The sequence below is a fragment of the Fonsecaea multimorphosa genome (genome assembly GCF_000836435.1).
Source record: "Fonsecaea multimorphosa CBS 102226 unplaced genomic scaffold supercont1.24, whole genome shotgun sequence".
NCBI classification, from domain to species: domain Eukaryota; kingdom Fungi; phylum Ascomycota; class Eurotiomycetes; order Chaetothyriales; family Herpotrichiellaceae; genus Fonsecaea; species Fonsecaea multimorphosa.
The window spans coordinates 407,097-426,954 of NW_015971658.1; the positions used below are offsets into that span (position 1 = coordinate 407,097).

General features: G+C 51.2%; 8 protein-coding genes across 8 annotated transcripts; 4 read left to right on the forward strand and 4 right to left on the reverse strand.

The window, feature by feature from the left end:
* Positions 1-906: 906 nt before the first annotated feature.
* Positions 907-1,763, reverse strand: Z520_09546 (GTP-binding nuclear protein GSP1/Ran; the record flags this gene model as incomplete). Its single annotated transcript, XM_016780040.1, has 4 exons — positions 907-1,244; positions 1,307-1,460; positions 1,510-1,602; positions 1,695-1,763. The coding sequence occupies 4 exons, from the start codon at positions 1,761-1,763 to the stop codon at positions 907-909; spliced, it is 654 nt and encodes a 217-aa protein (XP_016628979.1).
* Positions 1,764-2,322: 559 nt separating this feature from the next.
* Positions 2,323-3,033, reverse strand: Z520_09547 (uncharacterized protein; the record flags this gene model as incomplete). The annotated part of the gene is made up of 1 exon (XM_016780041.1): positions 2,323-3,033. One exon carries the CDS (start codon positions 3,031-3,033, stop codon positions 2,323-2,325), a length of 711 nt encoding a protein of 236 aa, XP_016628980.1.
* Positions 3,034-3,859: 826 nt separating this feature from the next.
* On the forward strand, positions 3,860-6,934 carry Z520_09548 (uncharacterized protein; the record flags this gene model as incomplete). The annotated part of the gene is made up of 1 exon (XM_016780042.1): positions 3,860-6,934. One exon carries the CDS (start codon positions 3,860-3,862, stop codon positions 6,932-6,934), a length of 3,075 nt encoding a protein of 1,024 aa, XP_016628981.1.
* A 1,006-nt stretch (positions 6,935-7,940) lies between these two features.
* Positions 7,941-8,438, reverse strand: Z520_09549 (uncharacterized protein; the record flags this gene model as incomplete). The annotated part of the gene is made up of 1 exon (XM_016780043.1): positions 7,941-8,438. The coding sequence occupies one exon, from the start codon at positions 8,436-8,438 to the stop codon at positions 7,941-7,943; it is 498 nt and encodes a 165-aa protein (XP_016628982.1).
* Positions 8,439-10,485: 2,047 nt separating this feature from the next.
* Positions 10,486-11,023, reverse strand: Z520_09550 (uncharacterized protein; the record flags this gene model as incomplete). The annotated part of the gene is made up of 2 exons (XM_016780044.1): positions 10,486-10,563; positions 10,643-11,023. 2 exons carry the CDS (start codon positions 11,021-11,023, stop codon positions 10,486-10,488), a joined length of 459 nt encoding a protein of 152 aa, XP_016628983.1.
* Positions 11,024-13,706: 2,683 nt separating this feature from the next.
* Z520_09551 (uncharacterized protein) lies at positions 13,707-15,421 on the forward strand (the record flags this gene model as incomplete). The annotated part of the gene is made up of 2 exons (XM_016780045.1): positions 13,707-13,798; positions 13,852-15,421. The coding sequence occupies 2 exons, from the start codon at positions 13,707-13,709 to the stop codon at positions 15,419-15,421; spliced, it is 1,662 nt and encodes a 553-aa protein (XP_016628984.1).
* A 1,490-nt stretch (positions 15,422-16,911) lies between these two features.
* Z520_09552 (uncharacterized protein) lies at positions 16,912-17,592 on the forward strand (the record flags this gene model as incomplete). The annotated part of the gene is made up of 1 exon (XM_016780046.1): positions 16,912-17,592. One exon carries the CDS (start codon positions 16,912-16,914, stop codon positions 17,590-17,592), a length of 681 nt encoding a protein of 226 aa, XP_016628985.1.
* A 580-nt stretch (positions 17,593-18,172) lies between these two features.
* Positions 18,173-19,678, forward strand: Z520_09553 (uncharacterized protein; the record flags this gene model as incomplete). Its single annotated transcript, XM_016780047.1, has 5 exons — positions 18,173-18,345; positions 18,419-18,827; positions 18,879-19,207; positions 19,270-19,540; positions 19,595-19,678. 5 exons carry the CDS (start codon positions 18,173-18,175, stop codon positions 19,676-19,678), a joined length of 1,266 nt encoding a protein of 421 aa, XP_016628986.1.
* Between the last annotated feature and the right edge of the window lie 180 nt (positions 19,679-19,858).

Consider the following 19,858-nt stretch of genomic DNA (forward strand, 5'->3'; position numbering starts at 1 on the left):
CGAATTCGCACGCTAGGCGGCGCTGGACCAGGAATTAAAAGGGATCAAAAGCAAAAAAGCCGACAACAGGACGCTGCTTATTTCTTCAACTTTGCTTTTCAAGCTTCCCCCTTTCTGTCTTGATATGCGACTTTACTTTGATTCGCGGAATATGGGCATAATGGGATATGGGACACGGAAATTGGATATGGATGTGCGATGGGACTATGCATTACGATTTTGCGATGGGCATTTTGGGGGTCTGGCTTGAGGTTCTTGTACACACACGCGCGCGTCTCTTAGCCGGCACCTTCGATTCTTGATCTTGTCTTTTACGGGGGAAAAGCATTCAGCGTCCACAAGTGGGATCATATTGTCTTCTGCGGAAGCACTAGGCACTTTGTTTTGTATATTCGTTCTTGTCTACCTACCTAGTATATATGATCCAAAAAGCGGTCAGACTCTTTCTTCATCAACATCGTTCAAGTAAAGTTGGGCTTTGATAGCGGTTCGGGAACTTCGTCTTTGGTTTGAAGCAATGATCTTTCTTGTCTCGCTATGCTAAAGCTAGTCTAAAAAAGCTAAGAGCAGTCACCCAAGATGATTTATTGCAAGGGCCACTCGGTTCGCATGGGAGGAGGCAAAGGCCGAGATTTTCTTGGCTTTGATGTCCTTTACCACTTGCCAGGCGCGTTGGATCACTCCCTCAAGACTTCCGCACCATTCTCATCCAGCATCGCTTCCAGCATGGCAGAGCCTCTGCCAGAGAAGCTTGACGCAGCCTCACCAGCCGTCCCCTGTCGTTCTAATCATATGATGGCAACAGTACGACCTTCTTTCTGTCGTCTCGCTAGACCAATTCCGTGACCATTGATACCTCTGATTCGCGATACCGCAGCCCAAGCGCAGGGCATCAGCTGTCGTCATTTACAAATCAGGGTCTTCCTCATCGGGCAGAGGCATTGCCGCAGCCTCAGTCATCTCCTTGTGGTATTGGTCGAGTTGTGCCTGGTCGATCTGGACCTCAGGTGGGGCAAGAGCCGGGGCAGCCACGAACTCGAGTTGAGCATTGCCGACCAATTTCCGCGCCAGCCAGAGGAAGGGCTTCTCGAAGTTGTAGTTGGATTTGGCCGAGATGTCATAATATTGGAGGTTCTTCTTGCGGTGGAATGTGATAGTCTTGGCCTTGACCTTGCGCTCCTTCACATCGACTTTGTTTCCGCAGAGGACGATAGGAATGTTTTCGCAGACGCGCACGAGATCACCTGCAATTTTTAGTCAGTCTTGATACTCTTCTAATCATGTACTCAAGGCGCGGTTGACGTACGGTGCCAGTTGGGGACGTTCTTGTATGTGATTCTGGAAGTCACGTCGAACATGATGATGCCGCATTGTCCGTTGATGTAGTAACCGTCTCGCAGACCGCCAAACTTCTCTTGACCAGCGGTGTCCCACACATCGAATTGGATCGGCCCAAGGTTCTGAACTGCGGTTAGACTTGTCTGCGTTTTGAACAACCAGCTGACGTACGGTTGAGAATCCTAGAGGGTGAACTTCGACACCAAGGGTCGCGATATATTTCTTTTCGAACTCTCCCGTCAGGTGGCGCTTGACGAATGTGGTCTATGACAAGTGTTAGTATTGTTGGTATCAAACGCTTCCGTTTCTGGCAGGCCAAACGAGCAAGAGCACGATTTGCGTGCAACGGTGCTCACCTTTCCAGTACCGCCATCGCCGACCAGGACGAGTTTGAAGGTTGGAATATTCGAAGCAGCTTCAGCCATGGTGATTGTGGTCTTGTTGGGACCTCTGATATCAAGTCAAGATGGACAAGGTCAACTGCAAAGTCTGTGACTACGACAAATACGCAATCCTGAGAGTCGTGGTATGTCAAGGAGAGGTAGTGAAAAGGTTGAAGAGAAGGTGGTTTGATGGTATCTCGGGGAAAGTGAAGGTAGGCGCAAGTTGAAGGCGTCGGTTTGTTTTCACGACCAGCGCTTGGCATATTCCGGCAGCGTCACTTGCGATTTTTGCATCACAGATCGGCACGTGACCATGCCAGGCATGCTTACATAATGAGATAGAAGAGAAAAGTGAGTCCAAGTCAGTCTATTCATCGAACCCAGTAGAGCTGTTGTTACAAGAATGAGTGGATCATAGCCAGACACAAGTGGCCTTCGACTAGGATCTTCGAGTTGTTTGCCATAGCAGCAACGAGACCTTGAGATCAGGGAACCGTCCACACACTGGGATAGCATAAGCTATGCCCGAGCCCAGCTGCATGTTCCCGCGATTGTGCATCGATCTCACACTAGTCTCTCGTAGCAATACCAGTCTGAGACTTCATATGGGAACAATGTGACATCCGAGTGTGCCTCTTCCACCCCAGTTCTGTCTTGGAGTCAACCTCAAGTCCAGTTCTTGTACCTCCGATCCTGTACCACGAGAGACCTTGACCAAGATCGGCCGTCCCAAATTCTGGCTCACAATTTCCCCCACTTTGCGTAATCTTTCGTGGTTTGACCATATTGCAGAACCAAATCTCCTTATCAGGTCGCCAGCCTTCAGGCCAGCCTCATGCGCCGGGCTCCCAGGCTCAACGCTGTTCACTTTTGCAAATGGGGTCTCGGGAACCGAGGGTGTCTGCTCTGGTGCGGGACTGGGTGCTGGTTGAGATTGAGGCTGATTCAGTGAGTTCTTGTATTCGTCAGAGGCTTGGTACTTGGCATGATGTTCATGGAGACCCTTCTCGATTTTGTCCATCAGAGCTTTCCAGTCATTACGGAGTGCAATAATGCGTGCTCTTGTAACTCGTACTTGCGCCACATCAATATCTGATCTCGGATACCCATCAAATGTGGTCAGACTTGTCTGCATGGTGACTCCATGGCTATCGAGGACGGCCCCCAAAGCCTTCAGTTCTGCCTCGAGATTGTCCTTGCGGGCAATGAGTTGCTGTAGAGTGAGACCTTCAAACGACTCGGCCTGGTGGATCGAGGTAGGTCCGCTGGGGACATGAATATCGGCGAGGTTGGGGTCCATCGGAAGTCCCATGGTCATTCATCAAATGTGTAGGTAGGTCAAGAGAGGCAAGCCAGAAACAAATGTTCGGGCAATAGACATGTTGGGCGCAGGCAACTCCTGGAACGCGTGGGTGCGGTAAACATGTGAGTGGGGGAGCAAGGGAGCTTGGGGGAGTCAAGGACGCCGGTATTTATCCGAGGTTTCTCCGACAACTGTTGTCGCCAGCCGGCGTCACTACTGTATCTCGTCCTTGCGTTGATATAAGGACTTTGATCTTGGTCATCTTGTGACGCATTCATCTGCTATAACCCTGTCGTTCGATCGAGACGCTTCTGATGGCTTTGCTGTCTAAGGCCTTACTGCTCCTGGCCTATTTGCCAGAGACGTTTCGCTTCTGATGCCGTGAACGGCAACATGTTTTGGTCTACCTGTCAAACATTTGATGGCTCCGGCGCCCATGTTCCACAGACAATCTCATTTTGATGTGCTTCCGCTCGTCAAATTCTGGAATAGGTATCAAGGTAGGAAATCGTTTCATTACCTGGTATCCAAAGATCGCCCAGAAAAAGGTGACAGACTCGTTCTATCACCAGACTCTTGCTCCTTCTCCCTATGAGTCGCAGCCACCACCTTCCTCGCCAGCCAGATTCGAAACCGGTCGACTCAAAGGCTGTCTACCTTCATTCGCCTTCTTACTGTCATTGTTGCCATGTCGTATCACTCAACTTTTGGGCACCCTTTCAACGTTGGTCGTTTGGTCCCTCAAATGGGAATTTTGACCGTTGGCTTTCATTTTGTCTTCCATCGTTGAAGTCCTATCTTTTTACAAGCTTAGCTTATGTGCTATTGATAAATCATGACGGCTCAGCTCTTACCTTCCGTCATAACGAGTCCATTCAACAGACATTTCGATACGAGCGCGAACATCTATTGCGGCTCATGGTCAGCATATCCTTCCTGTCCAACTATCTCCTCATCCTCCTTGAAACCTTTCTGCGTTTATCAAGATCCACAAAGCTCTTCCGCATCGATTCCCTCGGTTTCGTCTGCCCCGGCGCAGGTACACAAACCAGATCGTGACCTACCGTCCAGCGAGAACATCCTTCCGGGATTATCCCGTCAAACTCCAGGGCCTTCGTCGACCAATGGCGTCAAAATACACTCGAATCACTACGAATCCTTGCCAATACCCGAAGACCCAAGATTACGCTTGTTTCAACCCACTCGTTCAGACGTGCACGGCGGAACTGAACATACCCAGAGATATCTTGCTAGTCCAACTCAGGCTGCCCACAAGCTGGCAGAACCGCATAATGGGGAGAAGCGCACGCAAGGCGTGCACCATGATATCGCCTCAAGCACTCGAGAGCAACACAGGCTTCGGACGTCGCTGTCCACGGAAGCATTCTTTATCGAAGAGGAAGAATATCAGGATCTCAGTACGTACCCAAGAGAATACACTCGGGACTGGTTTAGCGCCGTGGATGAGCCTGAATCTCTCCTCGAGAGATCTTTCCTTGCAGATACGTCGGAAGACACGTCGGACACAGGGCCACCCTTAGGTTTGCATCGGAAGCGATGCTCTACCGCATCATCGGGCTTCGTGCACACCATGAAAACAGCGAGTCTCAGTAATGCAAGCTTCAGCCTCGTGCCTCGGTCGCTCCGTGTCGGCCGTTCAAGAGACGATTCTTACATCTTTAGCTCCAGTGCAAGACATTCAGTGGAGAGTGACCGACCAACAACTTCAGCATCCGTGGACGAAGCCGCCTTTCGAAGAGCCATCAAAAGGAGGCAAATTCTTGTGGAGTTGGTCACCTCTGAAGAGAGCTATATTGCTGATTTAAAGGCCCTGATCTACCTGTATTCGACTCTTCTGGCGACTACGATGACGGTTCCAGGCCGGGTCAGATCATCTCTTCTGAGGAACGTCCACGATCTTCTTTCTCTTCATGAGAAACTCCTGGAGCGTTTGCACCAGGCTGCGTACGAGGCTGCAGCACGAAAATGGGCAGACACAACCTCTCCCCGACATCTCGGTTCACCTCCCTATCACAAGCGGTGGAAAAGCCTCGAGTCCAGCGTTGCCGCCAAGCTCGGGCGCAGCAATCGTCGAGCCCGCAGCTCAATTGAATCCACCGAAGTACCTCGCGGCCGGACATACTTGGGTGGAGCAGAACCAAGGGATGTTGCTGACGTGGCGGGCATTTTTAGGCATTTCTTGAGTGACTTCCTGGTTTACGAGGAGTATTGTGCCAATCACAGCCTCATTTCCCGCGAGTTGCAACGACATTCTCCTGCGCTTTGGTCAACCTATGAGTCAGGAATCGAATCCCTGGCAAGATCCCTTGCTGCTCTCGATCGCAAACGCCAAAGTGAAAGAAAAGGGTTGACGGTTGGTGATCTCCTTATCAAACCGATACAGCGAATGACAAAATATCCTCTCCTGTTCGACGATCTTCTAAGACAAACACCTGTGGCGGACTGCCCTACTGCACATTCCGATCTAGAAGCGATCATGACATGTTTGAGAGAAGTTGTTCAAACAGTCAACAAAGCCACGGACAACCATGAAACTCGAGCTCAGATTCAACGTCGATGGTCACTGCAGACACGGCTGATCTGCGACAAAGTATCTTTACGAGTCGAGCAATTTCGAATGCTGGGAAATATCCAACTAAGTGGTGTTCTGCATGTGACTTGGCAGACTAGGACTAACAAAGTCGACGGTCGCTACGCCCTCTGCATGTTGTTTGACACCAGTCTCATCATTGCATTGCCGGCAGGAGCCACCGCAAAGTTTGAAGCGGTCGCGTTTTTGCATTTACGAGACACCAGGGTTGAATCGGCTAGCGATGGTCGCGGACTTCAATGTCACTCGACCCTTTACACATGGAAGATATGCTTCGAGATCAGTGGCCACCTGCATGAATTTATCCTGAGTGCCTGCTCAGCCATCGAGGAAAGTGCTTGGAGAGGGGGCTTGCAAAACAAGGATGCTCCAGGCAGACGAATGGCCGAGCTGTTGAACCAGATTCCCTCGAGCATCAGCCTCAACCTCAGATCGATTGGGCAGGTGTACAGTCAGCAAAGTTCGACCTTGTCTAGGAATCCTTCAGTACAAAGAGCAGCCACGGTAGGAAATCGTGCCACTGTTTGCCAAGTCATCATTCGAAACACAAGTAATCCGCAAGACTTGCACGAGTTTCGTCAGCCGTCATCTTCATTAATCAACAGATCTCAGTCACATATGACGTCCAACAGAGTTGTTGTCCTAGCACCAAAACGGTCGCAGCGTTCGAGGCTCGAATCAACACTGGGTGATGTATGGACAAAGGAGAAATTGCCTTACCCTGGCATGATTACTTCTCGCAGTGGTCAAATCATCAGAGCGTCAGCAGGCTCATTGGCCCGCAAGCTAAGTCTGAGTTCCATCCATACTCCGTTCTCGAGGCGGTCTGGCAGTCTATCGCTCAGCAGCCGCAAGTCGTTCGACCTGTCAAACGAGAGCCGACATAGCAAAACGAAGCCTTCGACACCTATCTTCGAAATACGCAAAGAAAGTTTGGACGAGTTACCACCGGCGAGGACGAAGTCGCGTGAGATACCAGAGGTCGATACAATGGATAACGTGGTCAGTCGGATGATAGGGAGCAGTCTATCAAGAAATGTGTCTATCTCTCAAGGACATCACGCTCTGGCAAGGAGAGGGACTAAGAGCCTGAAGATCGATCAGGATGCCGGTGGACCTGAGGTTGGGCCAGAGGATCCGGCGGAGATATATTATGCTGAATCGAAGGAGATGCCAGAGCAGCCGGAGATTGTGGAGGAAGGGCTGGCGGGTAGGAAGAAACGATGGAGCAATCCGCTCGGTATATTGAAGGTTCTGTCCGCTGATGGACTTCGCCACATGTTGTATTCAAGTAAGTAGGGCACGCAAGGTAAGACATTGATGGCATGCATATAGAATCAGTAGCGTGCGTTCAGTCATAGCGCTATCCGAATTACTTCTGAGTTCCTATCACAAAGTGAGGCAAGGCTGCGTGCCTCATAGTGGACGTTTCGGGTCAGGCTTTTTTCACTACCTACTTGTCTGTTGTTCTCGACTCCAGCGATAGAGCTCAATGTACAAGCGCTCGTACCGAGCGAGCGAATGGTCAGAGCGAAGCTAGGACTAGATGGGTGGGATGCTGGACGATCGCGGCTATATTTGAAGAAGTATCAATTTACTCGCCCCGCCCGCCGTCGAGCCCGGCTCTGAGAAAGATGGATACCAACCGACATAGTCCTGTACTACTACCTATTAATAGGTACCAAATTCATCATTATCACTCGTAGCTAGTAAGACATTATTAGAGTTATCGGAATCTCGGCTCGTTCGTTTGGGCATTACGAGTACGAGTCAAGAGTGGAGGTTACGAGGACGATTTTGCTACGAGCAGCCTTTTGAGTCTTGAATTTCCTGGTTGACAGGGTGAGATGAGATGGCCGGTCGGCGCTCTGGTTGGAAATCGGGACGGAATAATATCAGGTTAAAGCACTCTGTAGAGCTCGCAAGGTATGAAGAAATTGATTACAACAGGTTCTTGCACCCAAAGTTACGTGTATATATATAACATATCTGCATGTTTTGCCGAAGGCACATTCGATTGGGGGAAAGACATGGACGAGTTTCGTGTGATGTATGTATCGTCTTTTTCGGGTTGATGGTGAGGAAATCAATGCTTCGTCGCTGAAGATGGCCGGCCCATTGTCCCGGGGAATCGCGACGGCATATTTGTGTCCCAATTCGACGTTCGACGCCGGCGTATCAGAAAAGCCGTACATGAAGGAGCATTATTTTTTTTCCGAGTTTCGTGGTCTCACGGGGGGTATCTTTGCCTTTGTATTTGCCGTCTTCCAAAATTTCCCTTGCCCACCCTCCTGTGGGGTTTTATTTACAGAACCAATGCCAAACCAGCCATGGCGACGGCACCCATTCCTGCAATCTTTCCATTGACGTTGGGAGCAGCGGCGCCAGTGAATGTCGATGCGGCAGCACTCGTTGACGAGGCTGCCACGGAGGTACTAGTGGCCGCAACAGACGTTGTGAGCAGGGCGGAGCTGGTGACGGATGCAGCAGTGCTCGAGGTCACCGCGGGGATCATGCTCGTGAAGTTGGAAGCCTCGCTGTAGCTCACGGCGGTCGGGATTCCCCATGTAGAGGCACCGGAGCTGTAGGTCGCGGTGTAAGAGGTGGTGTATATCCACTCGGACCAGGGACCGCTGGAGGTCGTGGAGACTTCGCTGCTGGCGGTGGTGGTGGTCGCGTTCTCAGAGGCATAGGTGCATGAGGTCCAGGTGCTGTGCTCGTTGGAGAAGGTCCAGGTGAAGCCCCAGGAGTCGGCGACGGCGCCGAGGGCGAAGAGCGCAGGAATGGCGAGGAAGGACTTCATTGTGCGATTCTTGTCAAGGACTGTGATTGACTCGGGTTTTGGTTGCAAGCGGAAAAAGAGTAGGCAGTGAAAGAGGTTGAAGTGCCTTGTGGACGAGTTGCAACGAAAAGAACGTGGGCTTCTGTTTTACAAGAAGGACAATAAAACGAGCGGCTGTGTAGACACAATGGTAACAAACAACAAACAAGAAAAAGGCATGAAACTATAACCGGGCGACAAACCTGATATAAGAAAGGAGAAGCCACAAACCTTGTGCCGTCGAAGGTTGAGCTAGGGCAGAGCCTCGCGAGTCGCATGGTGTTGTGGTGTGTCTGTTCCACCCCAAAGTGGTCCTCGACAGGGGTATCAGGAAATTGGTGTTGCAAACTCAACGAACCGTCGATAGCACGCAATTTCAGAGCAGACGATGTGTCCAAGGCTTCGATCTGCCTGGGCACCAGCGTCTGCAACAATGGATGAGAAGAGAAGGTCATCGGATGCGTGAATGCAGCGATGGAGAAAAGGTCTTTTGGTCTGTTGCTGATGATGGCCTGAGGTGCCTGCTTATGTGGCGTTGGTCGATCACTGTTGGTGGTGTTTGGATTTCAAACCTCGCCAAGCGGTTTCAGCCACCGGTGCAGTGGTGCCAACGAGAAAAGCCACCGTCGATAGGCTTCTTTTGGATCTGCGGGATGGAGATCTTCTGCGTTCTTAGACTGCTTCTGGATTGTGTTTCCGTCTATCCTCGACGCAATAATGCGAGGCTCCAGGTGGTTTTGGAGAAAAGAAGGTTATGTCTGGCTTGATGAGCAGAAATGACTGGCAGCTGACAAACATGCTTGGCTACGAGGCTGCCATGTGGGCGCAGTTACTTCAAAACCCAACCATTGACTTGTCCACAACTCAATTGTTACCTAGGTACCTAGGTATGTACGGAGTCCTTCAACCTTCAACAACAAACATTGAATCGTTGAACCGACTTCTTACTCCCGTTGCTGCAGTCACCCAACACAACAAAGCAATTGACCTCCTGGAAACTCGCTGTTCCATCGGAGACCGATGAACGACCTCCATGCTTCGAGCCTCCGCTTGTCCCTGACGACGATATCCACGTTGTCTTGGACGGCTTCTTCAGCTTCCTAAACCTGTAATCTGCTCCTCTCCTCCATCTTATGCCTTGAACCTCTATGCTCTGCGCGAAACTCAACCCACGAACGACAGTCGATCTGCGGATCGTGCGGTCAACCGGACCGCTTGTCTCCTCCATGTCTTCAAGTCCTCGAGGGGCACCATATTTGTGTCTTTAGAAGAGGGAATACCTCGTAGGACGTATGTGACGTGTACGAACAGCGCAGGGACGAGCAGAAGAGGCAGGGAACTGAACACGACCGATGTCGCTGCCTGTTCAAGATCTGGCCAAAGTATAGTCCCGCTGAAAGTACAGTAGTGGTCTCAGCCAAGTAGTAAGACAATCTTCGAGAGCCGTGCATGCTCGAGGAGCAGTCGATCGTCGCTGCAACAGTGTGATGAGGCAATAGTGGTCAATGGCTAAGTGGAAGCCCTTTCACATGCTCCTACGCGATCCTCCACCCATACCGAGCCAGACCAGATCGATTGAGGTCTTTCAGGCGTCCTCAAGTGCCTCGTTAAGAAGCCAATAATGGCCAGGCACACCAAAGCACCGGCTGTATACATCGTTAATGCACGACATCTCGATGGCGTGTCTGAGTGCGAAATGAACCCGAAAACACTGGGGGGGCCTGAAATGAGGTTTGCTGCATGGGTGGTACGGCACGCTACTATATCATAACTAGCTAGCCTCACCCCCTTTAGTCTTGCCAACTAATAACGACAACATACGCTTTATCTTGTACAAAGCAATCCAATGACCCAATTGCCATAGTGGTATAGCATGATGTCTCATTTCCCATGTCGGGCATATCTACAGTTGCTGGCGTACATGCCATATCCAATCCCGGTACCTGGTCCAGACGACTTTGATATCCAGAGGGATCTCTGACCATAACCAACGCCATTGTTCCGGCATTCCGGAGCAACTCTCTTAAATTTAAACAACAGCACAGCCGTTTATATCCTCATACTTTGCCGAGCCTGGCACCGCCTCTCCTTGGCACAGTCCAAGGTTCTGGACAGACAGTCTGGTAGGTATTATGTCAGCAAGATGTTCTTTCTTGTACACGGGTGAATCGAGTCAATTGTCTTACCTCGCCTTCTGAGTAGGCCCAGAAGTATACAACCACGCCAATGATGTAGTATAATCCTGCATTGGTTGATTGATACATGATGACCGCAGCCAGAGCGGACAACGGATACACCACCAATCTTGCTTCCATGCTCCGATGGAGACCCGGCAACAGCTTGACCACCGGAGCGAGTGGCCATTCCCACGCGAGGCTTATGAATGCCAGAATCAGATTGATGATTTGCAATATGGGAAAAGGTTTGACTGCTCCGTCGAGATTCTTGGTGAGGAAGTCCCAGAAGATCTTGGGCCAGAAGAAGCCTTCGAGGCTGGCTAGGACTTGGTATGTGGCGGCGGTGAGGACGATGAGGCGGGCCCAGTGGTTCTTGATCAGTTTGCCCATGATTTCGAGGAATGAAGACTTCTGCGTTTCAAAGGAGAGGATCGTTTGAGGTGTAAGGTCGAGAAACCAAAAGATGGAAGGTAAAGAATGAAAGTCGTCGCCCAAGCAAATGATCGAAAGAAACGAGCACGCAGAAAAGGACGACCTGCGCCTGGAGATCACCGAAGGCACATCAGGGTTGGCGAAGTATATGAGGAGATTCGGTCAAGCAAAGCTTGGTGAATGCTTTCCTCCCCTTCGACAGGGAGGAATAGGTGATTTCGGTGAGGGTTAAGCCGGTATCAGTGGGTGTTTGGCAATGTCTGACCAGAGTATCGACAATGAGGATCAGCAGTCGGAGGAGAAGTATCAGGAGCCTGGAAAGTGGTGGTCCGGCAGTGTCTGAAGGCTCGAGTACTTGAAGTCGGTGGGTTGGCGCGTAAGAGATTGGTCGCAGGTGGTCGCAGGTCTCGTCTTGCCGCAGAGTGGTTGAGGCGGTTCGGAGACAGAAAGTGTTACAGGTGTGGAGTGTGCGAGAATTTTGACCACAGACGCCGCAAGGGGCAGTGTTATGGTATTCAGATCGAATTTGCACGGTCCTCGAGGGTACTCACTCAACAAGAAGCTTTGAGATGAAGAAACAGTGAAAAACATTCAGAGATGTAGTTGCTCGTGGCCAGATGTGCTTGTCTTCTGGTCAAGGGACCACGAGCTCACCGCGATCTACCGAGCACCCGCAAAGGCCAACCTACCTGGGACCGTTGACTATCAATGGAGCTATTGCGTTAGTTCAAGATGCAGTGCAGCAATTGGAAACAAAATCAATCAATAGTGCTGGCCAGTCCGCGCCAGATCTGGTGATATTCCTTGCCATGAGGTTGCTGATTCGCGGAGGGGGTGCTGAGTGCGGAGAGGAGCGAGGTGACTCGGTGATGGCGGGTGGGTTTAAGCGCCTGAAAATAGAAATCGCAAGCAGCACGTCTGCAAGGAGCAAGGTGCTGTCGAGATCTGGAAGCCATTCAACCTATTGTTGCAGCCAAAGGAGCGAGTTGTTGGTGTGAGGTGGTGAGGACAGTAGCGAATCGAGGGGCAGAATTAAGCACCGACATGGATGTGATGCGGGAGCTGCAGCGGGCGCTAAGGAGCCTAAAAGAGAGGCCAAGCGAGTGTGATTCGATGGGCAGCAGCCAGTGAGCTGGGTGCCCGGGGTTGCTGATCCCTCGCCCAGAGACGCCTAGGCACGCCCACGGGAGCCACGGGGGCCAGTCCAGGCTACGGGCCACTAACCGCTCCGGGCGAATTCCAGGGCGCTTCGAAACGCTTCCTGATACGCTGGTCGGCTTCACATTTCTGTCCCTGTGCCTTCGTTCACTTTGTTTTCACTTCTCACTTGACCTGCACCCGCCACCCGCCTTTCTCTTTCCGGCCAAAATTGCAGCACATGGATTCCCATCCCCCATTTCTCACCTCTCGCTATTCCCACATTCGGCTCTACAAGTTCTGGTTCTTTATGGATGAGCTCGAGAGATGGTGTTGAAGCTATATGCGTGACGATATCCCGCCATCACCACCTCTACCTGATAGTTCATCATGCCACGCCTCTCGGAGCTGCCATGTCTGTCCACGTTCTTGACTCCTGCACCCACTTCCCACCTGTCAGATCATCTTATCATCCATTGACCACCGACTGGCTCTCGAGTCTCATCTTGTTTCCGGCGGCCGTTTCCCTGACCTTTTCTCCGCCACCACCCAATAACCGCCCAGACCCCTCGATCAGGTAAGACGCCGTTGCTCGGTGCCTGACCCCAGGGTCCATTTTGTGCCATTCAGATAGGGACCTAGTCTCTCGCTTTGACACTAGGACCAGGGTTTCATGCAGGTGGATGTGCCCTTGAGCTCCACAAATTCACCGACAGGCCGCAAGTCACCTTTATCAAATCAATCTTGGATGGCTTGTAGGTATCCCACGAGGACGGTAAACCGCTTCGTTAGTTCTGTACAACATCCCGTTCTTTGGCACAATCACATCCGTTTCTGTCTTTTGTCTCTTCTTCTCTACTGCAATATTCCCGAAAGAATCTTCTATACATTCAGCACAGGTTGGCAATATCCCGCCTCCTAAATCTCCTTCCCCTCCTGTTACAGCTCCTGTCCCAGATCTTGCGGGTTCCACTCCCAGCCTGTTTCGACCTCAACCCTCATCCATCTGCCATACTAATTCAGTCAGATTCCCCCTCTCCCTTCCTCACCACTGCCCCAGACTGTCTTGTTTGAACTCCTGCTTCACCATTGCTGCTCACTGCGACACTACGGATCCTTGGCCATCTCAAATCTAATCGAACAATTTGCCATCAGTACCGCGCCCTCGTATGATCTACCGTGTGATCGACTGGTCAAGACACAATATCTCGGACTGCCAGTCTCCGGACAGCAACTTTACCCTATAGCCATATCTGATCGGTCTTCTCATAAGCCTCAACTCTCGGCTCTGGTGTGAGCTTAATCTTCTACCACTCGCAATCTTCATTCGACGCTCTTTTGGTCCTCAGCACATCCACAGCATCGCTCACGTTGCCACGACATACCTTTCTTGGCTCTAGTCGATATGCAGATGAGATAGCCCTCGAGAAAGACAGGAATATTCCACCAACTGTCTCGTCGATCGTATACATTCTCCCCATATCATTGCACTTGAATCCAAGTCATGGCGACCCTCAAGTCCCATTTCGCTCCGAGCAAGATTGTTTTCTACATTCTATGGTGGGGGTTTCACTGGGGTATTTTCGCCATTGGATGGTAGGTGCCCCAACAGCAGGAGTAATATCGTCTGTGACTAACACCATTTCCAGGTGGAAGCAAGCATCAGATCCCCGTTTAGCCGGCCTCAACACCCTGACATTCTCGGTATGGATGTCGCGAGGAGCTGGTCTTGTCCTCTCTGTGGACGTCATGCTCATCTTGCTGCCCATGTGCCGGAATCTTATGCGTTTCCTGAGACCAAAGTTCAGGTGGCTACCTCTTGACGAAACACAGTGGTTCCACAGACAGTGTGCTTATGCCCTCCTTCTGTTTTCCACCGTGCATGTTACCGCTCACTATGTCAACTTCTTCAACGTCGAAAAGAACCAGATCCGACCCGAAACGGCAATTCAGATCCATTACACCCAGCCTGGAGGCATCACCGGTCACATTATGCTGCTTTGTATGTTGCTCATGTACACGACCGCCCACCATAAGATTCGACAGCAATCCTTTGAGACTTTCTGGTACACCCATCATCTCTTTATCCCCTTCCTCCTGGCGTTATATACACACGCCGTGGGCTGTTTCGTGCGAGATACAGCCGAACCTTTCTCCCCATTTGCTGGCAAGATATTTTGGACTCACTGCCTCGGTTACGAGGGTTGGCGGTGGGAGCTCTGGTCCGGCGGCCTCTATCTTTTCGAACGGCTCTGGCGCGAGGTCCGGGCAAGAAGGGAGACCAAGATTACTAAAGTCGTCCGCCACCCGTATGATGCCATGGAAATCCAGTTCCAGAAACCCAGCATGAAGTACAAAGCAGGCCAATGGTTGTTCATCAACATCCCAGCTGTGTCGGGCCAACAATGGCACCCTTTTACAATCACTTCGTGCCCGTTCGACCCTTATATCTCGGTGCACGTCCGCCAGGTTGGTGATTGGACAAAGGCTGTGGGTGATGCATTGGGTTGCGGTCCCGCCCAGTCAAAGGAGTTTGACGATCTGGACAAGGAGGGCATCTATGAAATTGCCCTGCGACAGGACCAAGAGATGCCTGCTATCCGTGTTGATGGACCTTACGGTGCACCCGCCGAAGACGTCTTCGACAACGAGATTGCTGTGCTCATCGGCACAGGCATCGGTGTCACGCCATGGGCATCAGTGCTCAAACACATCTACAACATCCGCGCGGGACCCAACCCACCTAGGCGTCTCAAGCGTGTTGAATTCCTCTGGGTCACTCGCTCTGTAGAGTCCTTCGAGTGGTTCCAGACACTGCTCACTTCTCTCGAGCGACAATCCGCGGAAGCGGCTGAACATGTTGGCGGCCCTGAGTTCCTTCGCATTCACACATACCTCACGCAACGTGTCGATGCCAACACGGCCGCAAACATCTACCTCAACACTGTGGGCAATGCTGTCGACCCATTGACCACGCTGCGCACCAAGACGCAATTTGGCCGGCCCGACTTCAAGCGTCTCTTCGGCGCCATGAGGGACGGTCTCATGGACCAGACGTATCTGGACGTGGGCAAGGAATCATCCATCACGGCGCAAATGAAGGCCACCGTGGGTGTATATTTCTGTGGGCCTAGCGCCGCGGCCAGAGAGATCAAAACCGCCTGTAAAGCGACGAGCAACGATCTCGTCAAATTCAGGTTTTGGAAGGAACATTTCTAGAGCCTTGCCGCTGCAAGTGTCTTGAAAGGTCAGACTGGCTCTGGGCTTTCAGGACTGTCCACCGCGCAAGACCTCGAGATGGGCAACTCATTTTCTTCGAGCAAGAGGAAATCCCAAAAAGTCTGGGACGTTACCACGTGTGGTTCGCCCTTGGCTTGAGCCGTTCACGTGAAGACGACATCAGGAGGAGACACATCGAGTCCCTCTCACTTTTCCTTCTCCGTCCTTCGATATTGGGATCCGCGGGCAACAGACATCATGTACAGACTCTGTTTTTGTTCGAACCTTTTTTGTTTTCGTTTTTGAAGCGACCAAAGATACGCCAGAGATACCAAAGCATGCATGGGGTGTGCGAGAGAGCCAAAGAAGGCATCAAGCAGATAGATGGATTAACCCAAGACGACCACAAGACTGAGGCGGCGGGGGTCTCATGTCTGCTCTTCTGTCTGTTTGTGTGTATGTATACTATCAGGTTACAGCCGTCAGTCCCTCCCCTCGCACGAGAGGGAGTGGTCGAAAGAGAGCGTGAGAGGGAGTGGATCCAAGAGGATCATTGAGCAGGGAGACGCAGACATATATGTATTATATATACCCCGAACTGTGCTTCATCCCTCGCCACTTTTTTTCAGGAAAGGGAGTCAGGCCGCTTTGATCGGCTTCAGGGGTCCTCTTTAGGCTTCAGCTGAGCATGTCCTGACTCCTGGGTAACTCGTTACTGGCACGGCGGCCCCAGCCTGGCCCCTGTGACTGGACGGGCTTGGGATCCCGTAAGCGAAAGATCTAAACCGTACAAGGTATTAACGGATTTGACTGATACTCGAGATGTCGGCCATATTCACACATCATTTTCGGCATAACTAATACTGAATCATGCGACCCATCACCTTGAATCGGGACGATCAGGTTGTGGCTGAGAAAGTTGTTATTCTCCTTCTCTTCGAACTCAGGGACTGTGACATTCACAATATCCCTGTCCAGCTGCTTGGAGAAGCAATTGTACTGGGGACCATGATCGTCCTCGTATGACTGAGGCGCAATATATCCTCGCGCCTTTTTCAGCAGCAGCTCCATGTGTTTCAATAGGGTCGTCTACACAGGTGTTGCAAAGCCCTCTTGACTTGCAACGATTTATACCAATACAACAGGGCGGAGTTCTCTGTTCGTCCCTTTCAGTGCGCTTTTCTGACAACTTCCCATCATTTCCACTAACTCCTGGTCCATCAGGCGGCGACACAGCTAGCAGCAAGACGTTGTCGGAAGGACATGATCGACCTCAAGCTAGTGCGTGGCACTAGATTCCCAGACACGACAAAGCCCGCGTTCCGTGCCTGAGGGAAGTGTATCAAGTACGGCCCGAGAGTTCGGAATTAGCGCCCATCCAGGCCGTAATCAAAACATACCTAGGTATAAATCGTACACAACTTCTCATTAAGCCCATTCTTCAGCATTGGTGCTGCCGTTTCAATCCCTGTCGACTTGGATCTTCAGCCATGTCGCTCTCAAAGACTTTAAACCAGAGCGACAGCTATTCTAACACCACCATTACTTCGAAGCCACCGAAGCGGTCACATCCAAGTCCCTCTGCTTTCGCTCATGTCGTCCTGAAAACAACCGAGGACAACTATCGGTGCATGGTGGATTTTTACCTGGACATTCTACAGGCCGAGATCATACTCGAAGCAGATTACTTTGCCATGTTACGATACGACTATGAGCATCACAGAATAGCAATTGTACGCAAACCGGAAATTACGCCACAAGAGGCGAGCCCATTCACAGCAGGACTTGACCATACATCCTACACGTACGCAACATTGACCGATCTAGCAAGGACATATCGTGCCCTAAAGGAGCGAGAAAACCCAGTCGTCCCAATCTGGTGCGTCAATCATGGAATGACCACGAGCATGTACTACAGGGATCCCGACGGCAACAAAGTCGAGCTCCAAGTGGACAATTTCGACCTTCCCGAGGAGGCCGACCAATTCATGAGAAGTTCGTTGTTCGTGCAAAACCCGATTGGTACCGACTTCGACCCAGAGGAATGGTCCGCTGAGATTCTGAGTAAGATGCTGCCTGATGGAAGCGAAGGACTGTCAAAGGATGAGGTCAGGCGTATCAAGACCAGAAAGGAAATTGGTCCTCGGAAGACAACCCCCGATTTCATGTGAGGTCGTGCAAGACAGTCGCAGGCGGCGCAAAGTTGATGGCCCTTCGTGCTGTGGCGGTACTTTGATTTGTCTACAGGACCGAGCTGAGGTATGTGGCTCATGCCTGTCGTTTAGAAGGCCAGATACAGAATTATATCACTATGTTGACTACACGCGTTTCGTCCTTGGTCAGTACCGAACTCCAGGCACGTCTGCGCTCGATCGTGGGAAATTGGGTCGCCATGAAACCCGGGAGCGTCTGGCAGTATCGGCATGAGATGTGCGCTGGTATCTTGGCGAACGTGAAGGCTTGCTACTTCCGGTCCTCATAAGCCCGTAGGCCATGACATTGCGATGGCCATTGATTACTGTTTCGGCCCGTTAAAGTGATGCCGACTGCCAGTCGTGTAGCAAACTTAGTGGAGAATAGCCAGCCTAACTCCTTGTTGCTGTGACAAGATAGACGGCGTGGGTATGAACATAAGTACCCACCTTGGACCAAGACTCTGAAATATAAGTCTTGCTGAGCAGACAACCAATTGCAAAGTTGTCCTGTGCGAGAGAACCTGGACATAGCAGCTTTATTGATCTACATGGCAACATGCCGACAATGAGCCAGAGAATTCGACAGGTTGCTATCGTGGGTGCAGGGCCCGTTGGTCTTCTCGGCGCCCTTGAGCTTGCGAGACTTGGCATATCTGTCGATGTCTTCGATCTGCTTGAAGGCGTGGACCGACGTCCACGCGCGGCGGGCTACGGACCATCCGCAGTCAGGTACGTTGCTTCTCCAACCTTTGGTCTAAAAGACGGCGATTCCAATCGTTCTCGACTAATAGAAAGAACGAAGGCTCATGGGACGTGCCGGAGTCCTCGACCGGATTCGTCAAGAGGGTTTGGAGCTTTACGACTATTGTTGGAGAAAGCCTTCCGGTGAATACATTGCTGGAATCAAAGACGTCTTCAATCCTAACCGTGAGGACCGATATGTCACCATGCCTGTCGATCAGTTGACCCAAATCATCTACGAAGCGCTCCAAGAATATCCAATTGCTAAAGTACATTGGAGGCATAAGTTCACAGGTTTTGAACAGGATAAAGAACGGGTTGTGATATTCACCGAGCATGAGGGACAGGCAAGAAGATTTGAGGCAGATTTCCTCCTTGGTTGCGACGGTGGACGGAGCGGAGTACGAAAAGCATTGTTCGGCCGCCACTTTCCTGGCCATACGTGGGATGTGCAAATCGTTGCAACAAATGTGAGTGCGGCTTCCTCAGGAAAACACGGCGGGAGTATTTACTGTCCGCAGCTTCATTTTCCCGACGGCAGAATGGAGAAGCACGGATGGAGTGACATCTCTTGGGTCATTGACCCGGACAACTGGGCTGTGATCTGCAAAATCGAGACTAATCCTGACATCTGGCGGGTGTCGTATGGCGAACCAGGTCATCTAACAGAAGAAGAGCTACGAGAACGTTGTCCCAAGAAGCTTGAGACTCTGCTTCCTGGAGCACCTGCACCACAAGATTATGAACTTGGAAGATTCAGTCCGTACAAATTACACCAAAGGTGTGTGCCGAAGATGCGAGTTGGCCGAGTGCTACTTGCGGGCGACGCTGCCCATCTCACCAATCCCATGTAAGCCCCAGGCTGCAACTCTTGTGACCGTGAAATACTCACTCACCATACCTCATTATCAGGGGCGGACTCGGACTGACAAGCGGGATGGCCGATATTGGCTGCCTTGTCGACTGCCTCGGAGCCATCCACGAAGGACTAGCCAGTCTGTCCATTCTCGACAAGTACGACCAACAACGACGGCAGAAGTACCATACAGTCACGGATGCCGTCTCGACAGCCAATTTGAAACGATTGTTCTTACCGGGAGAAGACGCTTTGTTGCTTGATCCTGGCTTACGGAGAATTGAGCAGGCCTCACGGGATCCGGCCACGGCCAAAGAACTTTTTGAGGTAAGAACACAATCTGGCACTTTTGATACACGTTTTAAGAGACATATAAAATAGGCTTCGGACAATCTTACAGTGGACATGACCCCGTTTTATGACCTCAAGCCGAGGGAGATTAACGGCATTGCCGTGACTGTGTGAGCCACAGCGGACGTCCCGGTGAAGTAGATGAGACGATATGTGACCTGGGAGCAACAGTGGACCGTTTCCGGAAGAAAGCCTGCTCAGAAGCTAGGTTGCAACAAAGAAATATCTTAGGAACTAGACTTTACTGTCTCTAATTCTCACTCGATGTACTCAGCGATAGTTCGCAGATATCTA